Source organism: Nycticebus coucang, chromosome 10 (assembly GCF_027406575.1).
Source record: "Nycticebus coucang isolate mNycCou1 chromosome 10, mNycCou1.pri, whole genome shotgun sequence".
Lineage (NCBI taxonomy): Eukaryota > Metazoa > Chordata > Mammalia > Primates > Lorisidae > Nycticebus > Nycticebus coucang.
In genome coordinates, this window is record NC_069789.1 from 128,975,610 (window position 1) to 128,994,617 (window position 19,008).

Consider the following 19,008-nt stretch of genomic DNA (forward strand, 5'->3'; position numbering starts at 1 on the left):
CCCAGTAAAAGTTGAGGCCTTGTGGAGCTCTGTGCCCAGGCATGGCTGGGCGAGGGCCAGCAGGGCAGACCCCTCCCCACCTTCACAAGGCTGCCAGTCCAGGACAGAAGGGCTCAGGGTTCCTGCTCTCCGCCAGTCTGTACTTTCCTCGGCCCTGCTCTAGCCATTATGCCTTGTTCTTGGCGGGTCCCCCAGGGCAGACCCCAAGAGCTGACACTCAAGGGTGACTGTAGTCGGTGGCCCCCGGCTTCCCCCCGCCCCGTTTCCCCTACCCCAGTGTGAGTGGTGGTCCTTAGAACTTTGGTGTGGAGGAAGGCACATCTCTCTGTGTTTCACAACAACGCTGCCTCCCTGCTGCGTGCCCACAGGCAGCTCAGCCTGCAAACTAACCTCTGGCGACAGAGCCCTGACACCTTGTCACCCCTTCACCTTCACCAGGCCCCTGGCTTTGACAGCCTGGGGTGGAGAGAAGGGGCCGGGTGCATAGCATGGAGTAGGAAGTGAAGGGGCAGGCAGGGGACGCCAGGGACAGGCAAAGGCTTCGGATGACGAGAGCAGGAACGTACATCCTGGAGCAGAAAGCCCTGGACTCCCAACTCCAACAAGCAGCTTGTGACAAGACTGGGTTGCCCCCATGGCATCTCACCTGAGCACAGGGAACATCAATTCAGGCAAGGTCCTTCGGCTGGGGCACCCTGCCCTCCTGCCTAGCCTTCAGGTCTGTGGCCCAGATCAAAGTGTTGTGGGCCAGGGACCCCACCAGTCAGGTGCCTGTGCCTACAGCATTACCCACAGGGATTGTGGTGCCTTGAGGCCTCCACCTCCAACCCAGCCTGCTCAGACCAGGTCAGGGAGGCTGCCCCTGTCCTTGTGGAGTCACAGTCACTGCCTTTCCTGCTATGCCCAGCCTCAGAGGCTGAGCCGGCCTGTCTCTGGTTACCTTACATGAACCACTAATTGAAGTCTGATGTTCTTGGCCCCAAAACAGTCAGAAATGACAGCTCTGTCTCTAACAGCTGGGCTTCCCAGGGGAGCCAGGAGCAGGGAGGGCAAGCTCAGCTCCTGACTAGACGGGCTGCATGATGGCCCCTCACTCCAAGGCCCTGGACACAGGCTGGATGGGTGCCCCAGGGAAGACAGGAACTCTTGTCCCGAGCCCCACCTGCTGTGCCTATACAGTGGGTAGGTTCAGGCTGATGTGTGCTGGAGGGCAATGGGGCAGACAGGGGCTTCTCAGGCAGCAGATCACTGTCACTCATTCCTCCTCCAAAGACTGGGGGTTGTTTCCTAGGGTCCAGCGGCAGGGCCTAGTGTGCTCCTCTGGGGGCCACACCCCAGGCCACACACACAGAGGCACATGTGTGTTTGCACAGGTACACGCTGGGGCTAGCAGTCCCATTCTGATGACCATACCTGTCCCTCTTCCTGGATGGGCACATGAAAAACCTGGGACATGGCCTGTGGGGGCTGGGACCCGCTCTTCTGGGCCTGTTTCCGCTTGAACTGCCTGGAAGGAGTGGGCTGGAAGGAAAGATGTGGCCCCAGGAGGCCTCGCAGCATCCTTAAGAGCTTTTTTGGCTTCAGTGGTTTGGCTGCTACCATGGCTCCTGGCTGGGAGAGGGGCCTGGGTGAAGGCAGCCACACATTCTGCCTGCCCAAAAGGACTGTCTGGGCAATGTGCCCTGGTTTGTGCACAGGGGTGTCCATAGGACTCTCATGGAGACAGTTCCAAGGGCTGCATGTGGCCAGGGACACTCAAAACCTGGGGCTACATGCAAGGCAGAGAGTTGCATCAGAAGTGCCGTGGCCCAGCACTGCAGGCTGAAGCTGGCCCTCAGCTGCCTATGTGTCCCCTGATGAGGCAGTGGTGTCAGTGGCCAGCCCTGGAGCCATCAGCTGGGTCCCCCCCACCCTTCCTCTCCTTGCAGGGTGTGGAGCGCGTGGATGAGCCCGGCCTGTGCAGCCTGCGTACTGCACGCCACCTGGAACCAGGCATGGTGCTCACGGTGGAACCGGGCATCTACTTCATCGACCACCTCCTGGACGAGGCCCTGGCTGACCCAGCCCGCGCCTGCTTCTTTAACCGTGAAGTCCTACAGCGCTTCCGCGGGTTTGGCGGGGTGAGTGCCCCAGGGCCCCGAACTCCTGCTCCCACAACATCTGCCACCCCACTGCAGCTGTTTACCACCTGCATCTGTTCAGGGGCTCTTCTGGGAGGAGGGACAGTCTTGACCGCCTCACTCGAGAAGGGCCTGGCTTGACCCTCCCGTGGCTGTCACCTGACAGGTTCTAACACCCTCAGTGGGAGGAGACAGATTCTGCAAAACCCTTGCCTGCTATAGGGCTCCTTCCACTGGCAAGGACAGAGTGAACAGGTGACAGGAGCAGATGGCCCTGTGGGAGAAGCCTTTGTGACAAGACACTCCATCTTGGGGAGTAGCAGCTCAGGGAGAGCTCCTCTCAGTGTTGGGGTTGGCCCGGAATGGGTCTGACCCTCTGCCCTCGCACAGGAGGCCAGTTAATGAGTGTCTCTATGCCTGACCCAGGTCCGCATCGAGGAGGACGTGGTGGTGACTGACAGTGGCATGGAGCTGCTGACCTGCGTGCCCCGCACCGTGGATGAAATTGAATCCTGCATGGCAGGCCATGACAAGGCCTTCACTCCCTTCTCTGGGCCCAAGTAGAGCCAGTCAGGAAGCCCCAGCAGGGGCTTCCCCACTGTTCAGCCTGCTGACCGGCCCTCTGCTGGGAGATGGTGCTCGGGAGTCACATCTGGCATCCACCTGTGATCATACCAAATAATGCTTTTCCTAGGGAGGAAACATGCTTTTCTGAATTAACCTCCTGCGAGATTACACCCTTAATCTGTGTTGTACCTTGCCTAAATGACCATGACTTAAAATGCTGATTGACTATATTTTGTTCTTCAGTAGCAACTAAAATGTGTCTGTCATTTGCATTCCTTTTCTCAGGAAGATGCATTTCCAGTGTTTTCTCTCAAAAATCAATATGCAGAATAGAATTTACAATAAAAGTTTTCCTAAAATAGTCCTTGTGGGGGCTCTTTTTTATTCTTATTTTTTTCGAGATAGGGTCTCACCATCACTTGCTGCGAGGCTTCCCAAGCACACAGGATCGGAGCCACTGGGGCACTTGGTAAAAGATTCCTGGGACACGGGGGCAGCGCCTGTGGCTCAAAGGAGTAGGGCGCCGGCCCCAAATGCCGGAGGTGGCGGTTCAAACCCAGCCCCGGCAAAAAACTGCAAAAAAAAAAAAGATTCCTGGGACCGACTCTCAGACCTTCCAAATTGGAATCTGCGGAGGTGATGCCCTGGGAATTGTGACTCTAAGAAGCACTCCCCTATGCTCCTCACGTACAGGTGTGAGAACTACTCTGGGACAATGTTGTGGCAAAGTGCTGTGCCAAGCTCTACCCTGCCGGTACCAGCGCAGCCAGCGGTTTCGAGTGGGGTGGGAAGGGCAACCAGCTGTGCAGAGAGACCTGAGACGCTCCTACTGGCAGAGTGGCCATGCCTTCGCACAGGATGAAAGGCTACCAGTAACCTCAGAAGCCTCTTCGAAACAGTTACTGCCTCAAAGCGGGATTTCTGAAGGAGACAGCAGCATGTAGCACTTGAGGCACAGTTATTTAAACCTGAGATTTGATTGCTTTTTCGAGCAGGACATAATAGCAAACTGGCATCCATCAGATGGGCTTCTACCCAAGCACATGGCAAAGGAGGGCTTGCTCGCTCCTTCCATGTGTGACTATTTGTCTTCCCGAAGTAGCAGCTCACCTGCCAAACTCAACTCCGGCAGGAAGCCGTCCAGGGCCCCGCGGTGCCTGGTCCTTGCCGATGGTGAAATACCTGTTCTTACCTCTGCTTGTCCCTCAGTGCATGGACTGCCCCATCCCAGGAGCTTGCCTCTAGAATTCTGCCCGCCATTCCAGATTTATCTCCTCACAGTCCTCTCATCCAGGAGTTTCTGAGCCAAGGTGAAGGGCAAGTGGGAAGAAAGGATGTCAGAAGCAGCCATGAAGGGATAGAAAACTGTAGCCCAAGCTAACCATTTTGAGATGTCCCTGGAGAATTGAGTACAAATTGTTTCCCAATGGAAATAACACAAAAGTACTTAAGATGCGGTCACATTAAAATAAAAGCCAAACTCAGTTTCAAATCATCAGTTACCTTATTTGCTTCTAAGATTTACAACATATTCTTTAAGGTTTTCTGTCGGCACATAGGTGTGTCTCCTGGTACCCACTGTGGCGCTGAGCATCAGAGAAGTCACAGAGGATGCATCGTACGCCTTTCTCCTTCGACGTTCCGTACTACAGGAGGCTGCTTCACACAAGTGTTTTCTCTGGTTCTCAAGCAAGGAGAAACCTCAGTAGTTTCACCCTGTGTCCAGGAGGGCCACTAGAACAGAGATGTAACCATTTAGCCTGGGTCAGCAGGTCAAAGGTCTGCTCCGCACTCTGCATAATTTGTGCAGTCTGGGAAATATACTGGAGATCTTTCCAGAAAGCTTCCCAAAACTCTGGAAGGGTCTAGGTATTCATTCAGTAAATGACTGAGCATCTATCTTCTCTGAGCCAGCACAGTCTAAAAACATGATTCCTCCTCTCAGAGCCTGTAGTCCGAGAGGCTCCACCTTGAACAGACACACAGACGCGTACGTTGTCTCCCACCCTGAAGAGTGCCATCGTGGAGAGTAACAGACCGACCTCGTGTAGAAAGCTGGGGCCAAGACAGGAAGCGCTGAGTGACAAGCCAGGGGTGGTGCCGCCAGGTCTAAGGAGCTGTCCCAGGGAAGGGGAGAAAGCTCAGGGGACCCCCAGGGCCAAAACAAAACTAGACAGGGTGGAAAGGAGAGAAAGAAGTTGACACAGGAATCAGAGCCATGTCTCAAGGACACTGGGTGGAGAGCAACAGAATGCATCTGAGATGCACGGAATTTTCCAGCCAGGAACACCAATGAGGAGCCAGTCACGGTGTCCAGGCGGAGACGAGGACGGCTCTGCACAGGGGGTGGTTGGGGTGGGTGAGGCAGCCAGGTTCAAGGTCCGTTGGGATGCAGAACTGACAGGCGGCGGTGTGGACGAGGATCTCCTAAGGGAGTGGCGAGACTCGTGTCTGGGCTGCAGGGTGTGACACGTGACTCACTAACGACTCTGTTCTTGATCAAGCCCAATTCTACAACCTCCGTTTTTCTTGATGCTGCTACCTAACTTTCAGGCCTAGAGCTCTGTGACAAGTCCAGATGCTGGAAGAATTTGTAGGCACTGGTGTCCTCCTCGTCCTGAACTCTCTGGGACCGATGTGCAGTAGTCTACTACTGCTTTTGTTACAAAAGACCTGGCACTTTCACAAAGAAATAATCTCTCTCAAAAATTCAAGACATTATTGGATTCGAAATTATAACTAATTCATAAGAATGAGCTGGGACATACTACCCATAGAAATAATTACTATACTGTAATCTTTATTAAGATGTAGAATTTATAACAAGTAGAAATTTATTTCTCAAGATTTAAAAATACTGTAGGATCACAAAGAAAAGTAAGTGGCGTCTTCTCTTGAAACACTTCAAATCAGCTTCCTGGACTCCCAATCTTTATGAAATTGGCAAATGACTTCTACACATACGATGTCACATGAATGAAAGTACACACATCCTATGGGGTTGTAGCGCGGGGAAAGGCCTTACTGCACGTTCTTGACTGTGTGTCTCATCATCTACCAATCCCGTACCACTCTCGGGGGTGTTCGATCCACACCCCACAAGCCATATATAGTTCACGTGAGGATGTTTTTGTTTATCTGTGGTGGCAGATATCATGAAAATTATGCACGAATCTTTTTGCTCATTAGTGTTTATGAAGTTAATGTGCACCCAAGACAACTCTTACTCTTCCACTGTGGTGCTGGAAACCATGCCTGAGACGTCATTAAGTAGAACCTACTTACCACTTCTCCCGCTCTAGTTTACGGTTTAGATTATACCAAGTGACTGGACAATAACTAAAGATATATCCCGTGTTCAGAGTGCACTAAGGGAAATAGGGGATGTAGACGTGGGCCAAGTACCTCTCCTTGTCCCTCCCAACCCCGCCCCACCCCCAGACTGGGCACAGGGAGGGCGGCCCGGCACCTGCCTGCCCCTCAAAGCTGTTCTACATCCCACTGCTTTTCCATGTCCATTATAAAGAAACCCACAGTGAAATAGTCATCGTTTCAAACTTTTTTTTTATTTTAAATTCATTGAAAGAAATAAAATTATATTTAAAAAAATAGAGTAATCTCACAAACTGAGGAAAGCCAGGAACAAAATGAACAAGTGAGCACTTCTTCCTGAGAGGCAGCTCTGACGGCTGCAGAATGGACTTCCTCCTTCCCAGCTTCTGTCAAACAAAAACTTTTCCTATTTCTAAGGCATCAAAAAGCACCAAGAGTGCTAAGTGGGTTCAGGTACAAAGGGACGTCAGCCCTCTACAGAAGATTAAGAAACATCAAAAGTTGCTACAGTTTCCTTTTTTAAATATCAAATACTAAATTGTACATCTACTTTTTCTGTAAATTTGAGAATCTCACACTCATGACTGGAATTTCAAAAACCTGGTTAAGTCTTATTAAAGTCTTATTACTTCTTAGTAAGCACATCAAAGCATCCCAGTAACTGCAAGGGGCCAGCAGCAGGAAAAGCCGCTGTGTTCTCACCACCTGCAGCCAAAACCAGCCGAAAATACCCACCCAGAGACTCCTGTGCAGCTAGAAATGCAGACTAAAGCCTAAACCACTGGATACGTCTGCAAAGGCAGAGCAAATCCTAATAGCTCCTAAGTGACACACAGAGTATAAGTTATAACAGTCACTTTACAATTCTCAAACCTCTGAACTTATTCTTGGTTTCCCTCAGTTTTATACTGAAAAATCTGTCGAACTAAAAACTTTCATTCTCAACTACTTCAGTAAGACAATGGTGAACAATTCTATTCTATGCACGATTGCTTGCTTAAGTTTTGATTGGCATAGGTAACAGGAAAAGCTTTCAAGTTTTCCCAAAGTTCTAACCTTGTGTCCTGATTTGAAATATTGAGCACACATCCCTGATGATTCCCTAAAGCTTCTTTTTCAAGATGTTTAAGTCAATTCATATAATTGGTGACCATAAATTCCATGGGGATTTCAATTTCTGAAAAACATTTTTTAGTGAATAAGGGATTAAAATGTCTGTAGCCTCTATCATAGGTGCTTAAAGATTCAAGTGACCTAGGCCGGGCGAGGTGGCTCACACCTGTAATCCTAGCACTCTGGGAGGCCAAGGCAGGTGGACTGCCTGAGCTCATGAGTTCAAAACCAGACTGAGCTAGAGTGAGACCTCATCCCTAAAAATAGCCAGGCATTGTGTTTGGCACCTGTAGTCCCAGCTACTTGGGAGGCTGAGGCAAGAGAACTGCTTAAGCCCAAGAGGTTGAGGTTGCTGTGAGCTGTAACGCCATAGCACTCTACCTAAGGTAACAAAGTGAGACTGTCTCAAAAAAAAAAAAGATTCAAGTGACCTAACTGCATCACCGATTAAGTTAATTACATAACATCAATCAGTAGGATTCTGTGATACGTCCTGGTTATTCAAAACATTTATCAGCCTTTATGAGGAGATCAATACTCCAACCAAAGTGAACCAGTACTAGACCCTAACAGAAACCTATTTCTTGGCTCTATAGGTGTTAATAACCCTCCTGGGACAACATGTCATGGAACAACCCCGGGCTCCTGTCTGACATTCAGCAGGGCCTCCTGACCCTAACAATGGCTTTGCTGAATTGCAGGGCACTGCGGTGTCTTCTCCTGCCCAGGAGGATATACAGTCAGCACTCTTCCACCACCCCCAGGAGCAACGTGAGTTACATTCTGCTTACATTATCCCAAATCCTAGTCTGAAAGGGCAATGTGGTCAAACGTGACCAAATGAGATGCCTGGTGACAAACTTTTAATCAGTTTTATCACCAGCCCAGGCACAAAGAACTAAAGCCAACAAATTTGAGCTAGAACTGTACTACAAAAAGGAAAAAAGTTGACAATCTGAACTACCAACACTGATACAAGCCAGACTCTAGACTCCCTACTTGAGTGACTGCTATGTAGTCTGAACAAAAAATGTCAATATCCTGAGTTTTATCAGCATTTTCTTTCTAAAATAATTTATGGTACATAAAAGCACATGACTAAGCAGAAGCAGTGGTATATAAAGTCTAGAAGAACGGTCCACTAGCCAGAGAAAGAGATGTATAATAAAAACAATATAAAAAGATGTATTTAAGTGAATAAATTAAAGGTTAAACCTTACACTTTCAAGTTTTCTTAAACAGTAATTTTGGGAGATGGCATGGAGTTGATTTTTCTAATGATCACTTGGTTAAGATCAAATACCAAATGATCCTTTACAAGAAACCTTTGCCTTTAAAACTCATAGCCCCATGGCAGTTATTTTGAACACAAGAGAAAATTACCTGCTGAGTTAATTAATATTCCAGATCCCAATCAGCATGTGTCATCAAACTGCTAAGACATTTTGTTTACTAACCTGAATGTCGAAACTATTCAAAACAATGCTTACTCTACTAGCATCTGCAGAAACTGAAGGCTTGGTACAGAAGCTTCTCTAAATCACTGAGCTTTTTTTAAAGACAAAATAATGTCAATCTAATAACACACATGTATCCCAACCCAATAATTGTAATATGCTTTACTTTTATTTTCTAATAAAACCTATTTCTTTCTCAATGTTATTTGAAGTCAACTGGCTGTATCCTGACTTTAAGATATGATTGATGAGTTTCCTTCAACTGACATCACAATTCAAAAACTTGTACTTGGGGGAACCAGTCCTAATTATGCTAAGATAAAAGTTTATACATAAAATCACTTCAAGTTACAAAGTGATTGGTTTCTACAGCTCTAAGGACTTAATGATACATAATTTAGAATAAAGTCACAAATAGATCACACAGATGGCATTCAACTTTTTGTAATCCCACTCACCATCCCCGTTACAGCCAAGAACCTTCAGCACAACCTGCCGGTTGTCCATTTCTTTTCCCCAATTTGAAAAAGAAGAATTTCTCAGGAAGTCAAGATTTATTACAAACATCAGGGTCCAGGATAATTTTTTACCATGTATCTTTAAAATGTTTGCTTCTTTATCCCCACAAAAAGCTGTATCATTTAAAACCAGACATTTGAATTACAAGTTTAACATGTTTAGCTAATCAACTCTCAGTACTGGTCCTAAAAATAACCACCTCCACTGTGTCTTTGAATAATGGACAAGACAACCTTCACCTACTGGGACGAGTGCTGCGGGAGGTCACATCCTCTTAACGTTTGAACCACAAGCTGTGGAGTCTTGTGGAGAGGGCAAGGTCTACTGTCCGGAACTGGAATCTGTGGCTGTGCTTTCAGTGCTAATGGGCTGCACGTTGTCTGCAAGGTTGTGCGCGTGCTCAAGAAACAAATCTTTTAAGACACTTAGTTCCTTAGTCAGCAATTTGATTTTTGCTTCCAAACGTTCGTTCTCTTCCTTGAGCTGATTCACTCTCTGCAGTGTGTCCTGTGCTTTCTGCTTGCTTTTCAACCGGCTCTTTTTCACAGCCATGTTGTTCCTCTCCCTGCGCTGCCGATACTCATCGCTATTTCGATCCATAGGTGAACTCTTTTTGCTTTGCTTGCTTGGAGCTGCAGCTTTGCCTCCTCCCCCAGGGCCAGCGGGCACCAGCTGAGGGACCTGCTGCAAGCCGCTGGCATGTGCCTGAGTGTGAATGACGCTTATCCCGTTCACTCCCGGAGTACTGTTCTGCTGCGACAGCTTGCTCATTTGGGCGCTCTCCCTCGCCAACACAGAACACGCAGAAATGAGCACAGGGGATCAATGGCTTCCACGCTAAATGGCCAAAAAATCTTCACATGTACCTAGTTAAAAAATAAATTGTATTAAGATATTTGAAATGACAGCATCAAATGAGATTAAACTGTCCTGTACCTAACAGCAGGCCAACATTGACTGATTATGCTGAGAAAAGTCTACAGCAAGTGCCAACTGTTCCACTGTTTCTGAAGTCTCCATCATTTAATTTAGAGAGGTTAACTTAGCTCAGAAGCACCATAAGGCTAAACTCAGCCCACCGGAATCCCTGAGGGTGCTGTCCATCTGCGACTGTTACCATAAACAGGAGGAAAAACAAAACACGACCCCGAAAATAAGGCAGCACATGTGAGCTAACAGCAACTGACAGTCCCCCAAGAAGGAATTTGAGATATCTGGGTAAACGTGGAAAAGCTGGGCTCCACTGTGAAGAAGAAAGACACCGTAATGAAAGGGTGGAAGGGTCTCAGTTGTTGGTTCCAGTCCAAACAGAACGCTGGAGGGAGTGCCAGGCTCCAGTACTGACAGGCACTGTGACGCTATCATCTCTGCATGCTGCTTTCCCAGCATACGGAGGGAATCGTCAAGGACTTGAGTTTTCTCCCAGACCTTTCTTTATAAGATTTTTTTTTTTTTGAAATGGAGTCTCGCTCTGTTGCCCTGGGTAGAGGGCCGTGGCATCATAGCCCACAGCAACCTCAAACTCTTGGGCTCAAGAGATCCTCTTGCTTCGGCCTCCCAAGCAGTCGGGACGATAAGTGCCCACCACAACACCCAGCTATTTTTTCTATTTTTAGTAGGGATGGGGTCTCCCTCTTACTCAGACTGGTCTGGAACTCCTAAACTCAAGTGATCCACCCAGCTCAGCCTCCTAGAGTGGTAGGATTACAGATGTGAGCCACTACGCCTGGTCTATGAGATATTTTAAAAAGATGTTTTTTGACTTTTTATTTTTTAAATGACTTCAAATGATAGTACCATAGTTTAGGAGCTCTGAGACCCATTTGCTCCCCCATCCCACCATGCTTCCACTCGTTTTTTCTTTTTTGACAAAACTAATCAGACATCGAGAGACAGAGAGAGAGAGAGAGACACACACACACACACACAACCGGAAACAAGGAGGAAAGAAACAAAAGCCCTAATGATGCCTTCAAGGAAGTGTAAGTCCAGGGAGCAAGCTGGATAGAGGGGCTGAGCAGCTGCAGCCACTTCACACTAGGAATGCACTGAGGGGACCCCCTGCCTGCAGAGATGAAGAAAGGGTCAAAGCTGCGACTGCTGTGAATCCCATGAATCCTGCTGAGCTGCTGAGTTCCCACCGTGGCCTTAGGAGTGTAAAGCAGACCTCCCCCATCCTGAAGGCCCTTCAGGACAGACTCGTCAAGAGGAGGGGGCTGTGCCTCAGCACTCCTGGAAATTTAGAAAGTAGTCTTATGAACCAGAAAATCAGCCTGTTCTCTTTTTATGAAACTGTTAAAACTACTTCACTGGAAAAAGTTAAAACTACTTCAATGAAAAATTCTGTTCCAAATTATGGAATGCCCCAAATGAGTACATCTCAGTTATTTAGAAAAGCTCCGTTAGTAATCACCAGGAGCTTCACCCAGACCTTTAGCTGAGCAGTTCCATATAAATTTGGTTTACTGGCCTGCTTTGTAAAAATATCTCTGCTTCAGAAAGTCCACCTAACAACGCAGAGGTCTACCAACTTTTTCAAAGATTTATATCTGCTAAGACACTACTACTTTAGAATGAAAGAGACAAAAGCAGTACAAATAATGAGGCCCCTGGACCCCATACTCTATGGCGGGAAACCTGCTGAGAAGCCCACTGCACTGCAAGCCCAGTCTACCTTTCACGAAAAATGGAGCAGAGAACGGTCACACTGTGTTCCACAGAGGAGGGTTGAGAGGGGAGTAGCCTTGCCTTGTTTCTGATTTGGGCAGCTCTCGTGCCAGGCTTACGATGAGACCCTCACCTCTATGTTCTTGAGATGCCGACCAGAGATCTAGCCATCAGGTCTGCAAAGATTTCAGCCGGGAACAAGGGCAAAGAGCATATGTGCGCCTCTCACCTGTGCACCAGATGCTGACAGTGAGGTCTGCAGGAGGCAGGAGGAGAGAAGACTGTAGTTTTCTTCTGGGGGCTCTTCAGTATTTTCCAGTGTTTCATTAATAAATACTACTTTGTTTTGAATTTTTTAAAAAACTCCATACATTATTTCTCTCCAGTGCTCAGTGGGTCACCAGCTCACTCTAGTCCTAAGGCAAGACGGCTTCCTTCCAAATCGTGAGGAAGACCGCCTCCAAGTCTATCTTCAGCAATGGACACTTCACAATCTCCCTTGTTAATTACCTGGCTTAATTTTTCTTACAGTTAAAAAGTGGCTGTCCAGTAGTAACCTGAGCCACCCTCACTGCCCCTTAACTCTAGTGCTTATCTATCTGGTGTGAAGAGAATGTACATGTTTTACTCAATATTGGAAGAACTTGTTTATTAATATCCGTCTTAGGATTGCGTTAAAACATTGTGACCATGTTCATCTTACTTATCTACTTCTTAATATATATTTTTTGAGACAGAGTCTCACTATATCACCCTCCGTAGAGTGCCATGGTGTCACAGCTCATAGCAACCCAATTCTTGGGTGTAAGCGATTCTCTTACCTCAGTCTCCCCAGTAGCTGGAACTACGGGCGCCCACCACAATGCTCAGCTATTTGTTTTAGCTGGCCGGGGCAGGGTTCGAACCTGCAACCCTCAGTATATGGGGCCGGTGCCCTACCCACTGAGCCACAGGCACTGCCCTTCTTAATATTTTTATATAGCAATTATATTTTTATTCTTTTTTTTTTTTTTTGTAGAGACAGAGTCTCACTGTACCGCCCTCGGGTAGAGTGCCGTGGCGTCACACGGCTCACAGCAACCTCTTAACTCTTGGGCTTACGCGATTCTCTTGCCTCAGCCTCCCGAGCAGCTGGGACTACAGGTGCCCGCCACAACGCCCGGCTATTTTTTGGTTGCAGTTTGGCCGGGGCCGGGTTTGAACCCGCCACCCTCGGCATATGGGGCCGGCGCCCTACTCACTTATGTTTCTATTTTTTTTTTTGTATTTGCATAACTTCAGCTACAGCAAAGCACAGGCGCTGCCCTATATTTTTATTCTTAAAAGCCAATCTCTACAGTCAACTTGATCAAGCTCGGGGACCACTGATCCAGAGTGGTGCAGACCGGGGCCAGGGCGGCTCTGGCTGCCCATTCCGGTTTGGGCGAATCCCTTCTCTTTGGTGGGCTTCAGTGTCCCATCTGCAAATGAAGGGTGTGGGTGGTAAGATTCCTTCCAACTGACAATACACCATGACCTTCGGTCACGAATAACTCTTTTCATCACAGGCTGTAAGCTCAGTGATATACGTGCAACGTGCCTGTGTCTGTATCTAAAGGTACAGAACAGGGAAGGGCTCTCTCATCTCAGTCTGACTCATCTTGCCAAGGAACCAGGCTGAACATACCAGGCAAGGTGTTGGCTTAAAAATCAAGAGTATTCACTGAAACTACAAACTGGTAAATGTCAAGAAACAGAAACATGGAGATAATAAAAATAACTCCAAGAATGTTTTTTTTTTTTAAAGTTCTTCAACCATATATAAACCAAAAAAGTAGCTCTTAAAGTGAACAGAAACTTAACCAAGTAAAGGGAATCAAAGCGTTTAAGTAGTCAAAAGAACTTAACCTCAGACAGATTATCGATTTTGTTTTTACACCGAAAAAAGACACTGTTTTATGCTTCTGTTCCTTCCACAAACATTTACTGAGCACCAACAAGAGGCAAAAAATAAGTTTGTTTCCAGTCTGGACACTCAACCCTAAATGAAGTCCGGCTCCTGCGTGCACAGATATCAAAGTTCAGTCTGCAGGAAGCAGGGCGGCACCGCATTTCCTTGCTTATGAATCGTTTCAAAAAAAATAAAAGAAAAAAAAAAAGAAAAAAGAAAGAAAAAAAGAAAAAAGATTGGAAGTAGGTGCTCTCAAAGTGTGGTCCCTCATGCAGGCCCTCACTCAGCAATTTTTCAGAAGTGCAGATTCTCAGGTTACCACTGACCCAAATCACCCAGGAGTAGGACTGAGGATACTGTTTTAAGGGGACCCCAAGTGATTTTGACACTGACATCTGAGAGCCACTGCTGCAGATTAACAATGGATCTTAAGAATGTTGGACTAAATGGGTAACCAGTTTTCTAAAATTCAAACTTCTTCAGGCAAGTAATGTTCATTCAAATCACTGAAAGTTCAAAATGTCAGAATGAGTAAAACAAAATCAAATTTTTCTCAAGTTTTACTTAGAGGAAAAAAAAAAAAAAAAACCTGCCAAGAACTATCCTAACCCTTTTATCACTCCCTACCACCAATACCTAGAACCAGGTAGTCTTCCTCTTGCCCTCCAAACTGTTCACTTAATTTCCTCAGGGAAGGTCAACACTTAAAAATATGCACTGATGTTTCTCCCTTATCCCAAATCTGTTGGGTCTTTGGGAACTGACAATTCTATATAAGACAACCAAAAAAGAAAAAGAAAAAAAAAAAATCTCATCTCTACTCTTCCTCTCCATCCCAATGCCACATGTTACCCTCGGGTTAACATCATCTCTCAGGGCACTAGTCTCTGATTTAGCAGGATTCCCTCTGATCACTGTCCTAGAGTAAAGTAACACACCCGAGTGTCACGCCGTCCATCTGTGGCTCCAGTCTGCAGGTCCTGACCTTCTCTCCAGCACCTCTCCCCTCCTGCTTCACACCTCAACAACACTAACCTCTGTCAGTATCCTCCATAGTCTGTGTTTTTCTCTTCTCTGTGCTTCTGTATAATCTGTCAACTTCACTCTCTGGTGTGTCTCCCTGCAGACTAGGCCAGAGGCAGGACTCTGATCACCTTCACTTGCCCAGCATCTACTCAGGGTCCCTGACGGGGGATATACACTCTTTTAGGAAGTAGTATGTAAGTGCTCCACTGGGGTATGACAAGAAAATGTATGTCTTTTTTTGGAGACAGAGTCTCACTCTGTCACCCTTGGTAGAGTGGCTGTGGCAACATAGCCCACAGCAACCTCAAATTCTTGGGCTCAAGAGATCTTCTTGCCTCAGCCTTCCCAGTAGCTGGGACTATAGGACCACAATGCCTGGGTAGTTTTTCTATTTTTAGTAGACAGGGGTCTCACTCTTGCTCAGACTGGTCTCCAACCACCTCAGCCTCCCAGAGTGGTGGGATTACAGGCCTAAGCTGCCATGCCCAGCTATGTTTATCTTTTTTAATTTCTAATCTACTTTTAGTGTGATTTGTAATACACAAAATAAAAACACTGTTTGTAAACACACCTCTATTAGGAGCTCATGCTCATTTTTTCTTTTCTTACTTACAAGGCTAGGGAGCCAAAAAGTCAGAAAACCAGTGCCCCTACCTATATGTGATATAAAAACCCACTGCACCCATCCCAAAAATATAGGATCAGCCTGGAATTGTGGCTACCTGTATTTACCATTCCCATAACCCAGGTGAAGCAACCTTAGATCACAAGACCCAGTTCACCCCAAGGAGGTCCTATTTGTCTTTACCAGGGCTTACTATGGGCTATTTAATTGCCCAGGGATGAAACCACCTCTCCAAGATCAGAACCCCTTTCAGTCATCAAATGCTCCTGATAATTTAAAGGATATTCTGAAAAAGTGGAAGTTTTGTTTCCACCTACTTATTTTTTTTTTTTAGGCAGGTATTAAAAATAATTGAACCGGCCAAGTGTGCTCACCAGAAGCAGGAATCAAGAAACTGAAATATGCTTCAGCTCACTAGCATCCTGTAATTATCTAGCCTTGTTTATGGTACGTTCTTCCAGAAACAGAATCAACCTTAAGATCCTAAGTTAAAACATCAACAACTTTAGGATGCAGAATTTCTTAGTAAAGCAAACCCTTACAGTATTTTATTTCAAGATTGTCCCTAGGAGACACATTTCTTTCGGAGGGCGATCTGCATTAAAAGGCAATCTATTTCAAGTAAGGATTCAACTGAGCGCAGCTTCGGAGGTAATTTTGTGTCACCCACCAATGTTAAAACCTTTCTAAAACCGAGGCATTTAAAGGTGGCAGATAAACAGGATAAACATCAAACAAGAGGAAAACCAAACTCTTAGACCTTCTGAAGAACAGCAACAAACAAACTTACATGGAAAAACAAAATCTCTTTCCCCTCAACATGCATTTCCACCGTCTCTATCCAGACGCCTTTATTTGCCCCCTGCCGCCAACCCTGCTAGCAAAGAGCTTTGTTGCCTGTACTTATTTTTTCTATTCGACTCGTGGCTTGTTGCTGCGTTCAACGGTGAACTGCGGGACACTCAAAAAGATCCTCATAAATAAGCAAAAAAAGTCTTTCGGTAAAGTTATGTATTTAGAAATCAACTGCTCTCGTTGGCTGCTTTGTCGCTTTATTAACTTCTGGATAGAATTCCTGACCAGCGCAGGCCGAGCCGTTTCGGAGGAGCAGAAAACATCATCGTATGTGGCATTAAAGACACCGTCCACCTTCTGCTAGTCTGGGAACACCCTTCATCCCCAGGGGCCAATACGAGCCTGGCTTGTCACACCGCACGTTTCGCAGAGGGCCGGGTTCTGGAGGGGGGCACACCTCGCCCTCCATCCGGTCGCCGCCGTCCGCCGCGCTCGAGCTCCGGGCGGCGGTGGGGGGAGTCGGGGTCGGCGGGTGGCGCCGCGGCGCTGGGCCCGGGCCAGGGATGAGCTCAGCGTCCCCGCCGGGTGTTGCCGGCAGGTTGCATCAGACGCCGCGCGGGGCCGCCGCCTGCGCCTCGAGCCTCGCGGGGCCTTCCCGGCCAGCAGACCACCTCGCACGGGGCCCAGTCTCCCCGAACCGGCCCCGCGCCCCGGCCCCGCCGCGGCCTCCTCCCGGGTCTCCGCGTACCCGCCGCGGCCTTCTTACCTGCGCCTCCGGCCCGCCCGCCCCCAGGCGGCCTCCGCTCCGAGCAGCCCCGCGCGGCGCGGCCTGACGCGACCCAGGCCTCGCAGCCCGCGAGTCAGCGAGGAGGAGCGACGGTTACGAAACCGGCAGCCTCCGCCCGTTCCGCCGCCGCGGCCACCGGCTTCCCCTCCCCGCCGGGACCCCGCGCGCGCGGCCGCCGCCGCCTCGACCAATGGGAGCGCCGGGCTGCGGACGACGCAACCTCTCCTCCAGACGGGCAGCCTCTCCAGCCAATCGCGAGCCGTCTGGCTAGGGGAGGCGGGCACACGGCGGGGGCGTTGGCCGCGGCTCGGCGCGGCCGCAGGGTGTGGCGGGTGTGGCCGGAGCTGGCGGCGGCTTGTTGCACCGCCCGCGGTCCCTTGGCTGCTCCCGCTGGCTGGCGGCGGCGGAGACCCAGTGCCGTGGGCGGGTTGCGGCGAGAAAAGTTCTGCTCCAGTCGGAGATTTGAAGAACCATCACTTGGAAAAGGCCGCACCTGCCTTTGGAAAACAACGTTTCCCTAGGAGGTTTTTGAATCAACGATTTCTGTTCTGGTTTTGCCTCGTCCTCTGGCGGCAGGGGCGACCTCGGCGGCGTCCCCTGGAGGCCCGCAGAGTCTCTCGGAGCGCTCGCTGCACTCGCCGCCCTCCCCCGGAGGCCCGCGTGTGTGCGGCGCAGCCCGGAGCCAAGTCCCGGACCCGCGCCGCCCGGAAGGGAATTGCAGACTTTGTGATTGAAAACGAAGGAAGCTAAATTTCTCCTACGTAGGATTAGTATCGCTGTCACCTTCGCGAAAGCTGCAGGCCGTGGCTCGTTGTTAGGGTGTAATGAATTGAATTTCCAAAATCGATTCCCTTGTGGTGTCTTCCAGCTGAACCAACAGGTCAAAGACGTGATTCCCTAAAAATGAATAGTTATCCACTTACCGGAGGATCCAAAGGCATTTTAAAACCAGGAAGCAGGGCGGAGGGCAGGGAACGCTCGCTCGATAGGTTTGATTGCTTCCTCTTTGGCAATTCATAGCGTTCAAAAAATAGAGACTTTGAAAGAGGAAGTGTTTCTTCATCGTCCATGGGAACAGCTCTCCCCATAAGACTGTTTCGAGGAATGAATAAGAAACGATAAAACAAGAAGTAAAAATTAAAATAAAAGGGGCAACACAACTAAACGTGAACAATGATAAGCCACAGTTGTACACTTGGGAGACTAACACAATGTCACCCAAACCAGTATGTTCTTGACTTTGGCTCTCAGTATTCTGAGCTGAAATTTCTTTGATCGATATGGTTAGCACTGTTAAAATTGGATTCAGAACATTTGCTAATCACTTAAAAATTGTAGGAGAAAAACACATATGGGTATATTCGATTATTCTATGGTTTGCTAACTGCTCTGCCAAGCTGTTGCAGCATTCTCTGTGTGTCTGGGCAGGCCTTCCACAACCAGCAGGTCTAGTCAATGCCCAAAAGATGGGTATTTATTTCCTCTTCAGCTGGTAGCTGGTAATTCTTTCTTCTACTCACTTTACAAATATATATTTGTGCCAAATATGTGCTGAGCTGTGGGTTCAATGAACAAGACAAACACTGTCCCACTTGGATCTTACTCTTAAGAGCCAGGGAAGCAGGCATTCAGTAATTACCCAGTTTTTTTTTCCAATTGCCATTTTCCTAGATATTACAAGAAAAATATACAGGATGCCGTGAGAGATTATGAAAAGAGAACCAGACCTAGTGTGTTGGGTCAGGGAAGACCTGAAGGATGGGTAGGATTTTGCTCAGCAGCACAGATAAGTGGATGCCAGTCAGAAGGAATGTCTTGTCAAATGGTCCTGTGCCCTTAGAAATTTAAGGCCAAAGTGATTGAAGTGGAGGGCCCCTGTCCAGACTGATGGGAGCCAGGTAGGCACAAGAAGAGTTCAGATTTTTGCCTAAAAGATGGAAAGCTTCTGAAAGGTTGCTCTAACTATAAGGAAACGAGAGCTTGGGAAGGCTCAGAAGTCTACCGTGTCACTTACATGCAAGTCACAAGGACCCAAGCATGATAGTTAAAGAGTGCTTATTGACTGACCC

At 48.0% G+C, this 19,008-nt stretch overlaps 3 protein-coding genes across 4 annotated transcripts in view; 1 reads left to right on the forward strand and 2 right to left on the reverse strand.

Moving 5' to 3' along the window:
• The window catches only part of PEPD (peptidase D), a 123,766-nt gene extending 120,718 nt beyond the window's left edge, over positions 1–3,048 (forward strand). Inside the window, exons 14-15 of the mRNA XM_053608297.1 lie at positions 1,929–2,120; positions 2,547–3,048. Coding sequence (XP_053464272.1) covers positions 1,929–2,120; positions 2,547–2,684 — 330 coding nt within the window. The 3' untranslated portion in view covers positions 2,685–3,048. The remainder of the gene's footprint in view (positions 1–1,928; positions 2,121–2,546) is intronic.
• A 685-nt stretch (positions 3,049–3,733) lies between these two features.
• On the reverse strand, positions 3,734–17,412 carry LOC128596627 (translation initiation factor IF-2-like; the record flags this gene model as incomplete). Its single annotated transcript, XM_053606189.1, has 2 exons — positions 3,734–4,421; positions 16,919–17,412. Coding segments are annotated over 2 exons (543 nt in total), but the record flags the coding sequence as incomplete, so codon positions are not given.
• CEBPG (CCAAT enhancer binding protein gamma) lies at positions 6,202–19,002 on the reverse strand. Of its 2 annotated transcripts, none has more exons than XM_053608299.1 (2): positions 17,863–19,002; positions 6,202–9,975 (listed from the first exon to the last, which is right to left on the reverse strand). In XM_053608299.1, the coding sequence occupies exon 2, from the start codon at positions 9,878–9,880 to the stop codon at positions 9,431–9,433; it is 450 nt and encodes a 149-aa protein (XP_053464274.1). In that variant the 5' UTR covers positions 9,881–9,975; positions 17,863–19,002; the 3' UTR covers positions 6,202–9,430. The 2 variants fall into 2 exon arrangements, with proteins under 2 accessions (XP_053464274.1, XP_053464273.1); XM_053608298.1 differs by lacking the exon at positions 17,863–19,002 and adding an exon at positions 16,148–16,876.
• Between the last annotated feature and the right edge of the window lie 6 nt (positions 19,003–19,008).

Coding starts and splice junctions, on each gene's coding strand:
- CEBPG (XM_053608299.1), bottom strand. CDS start 9,880: ATGAGCAAGCTGTCGCAGCAGAACAGTACTCCGGGAGTGAACGGGATA.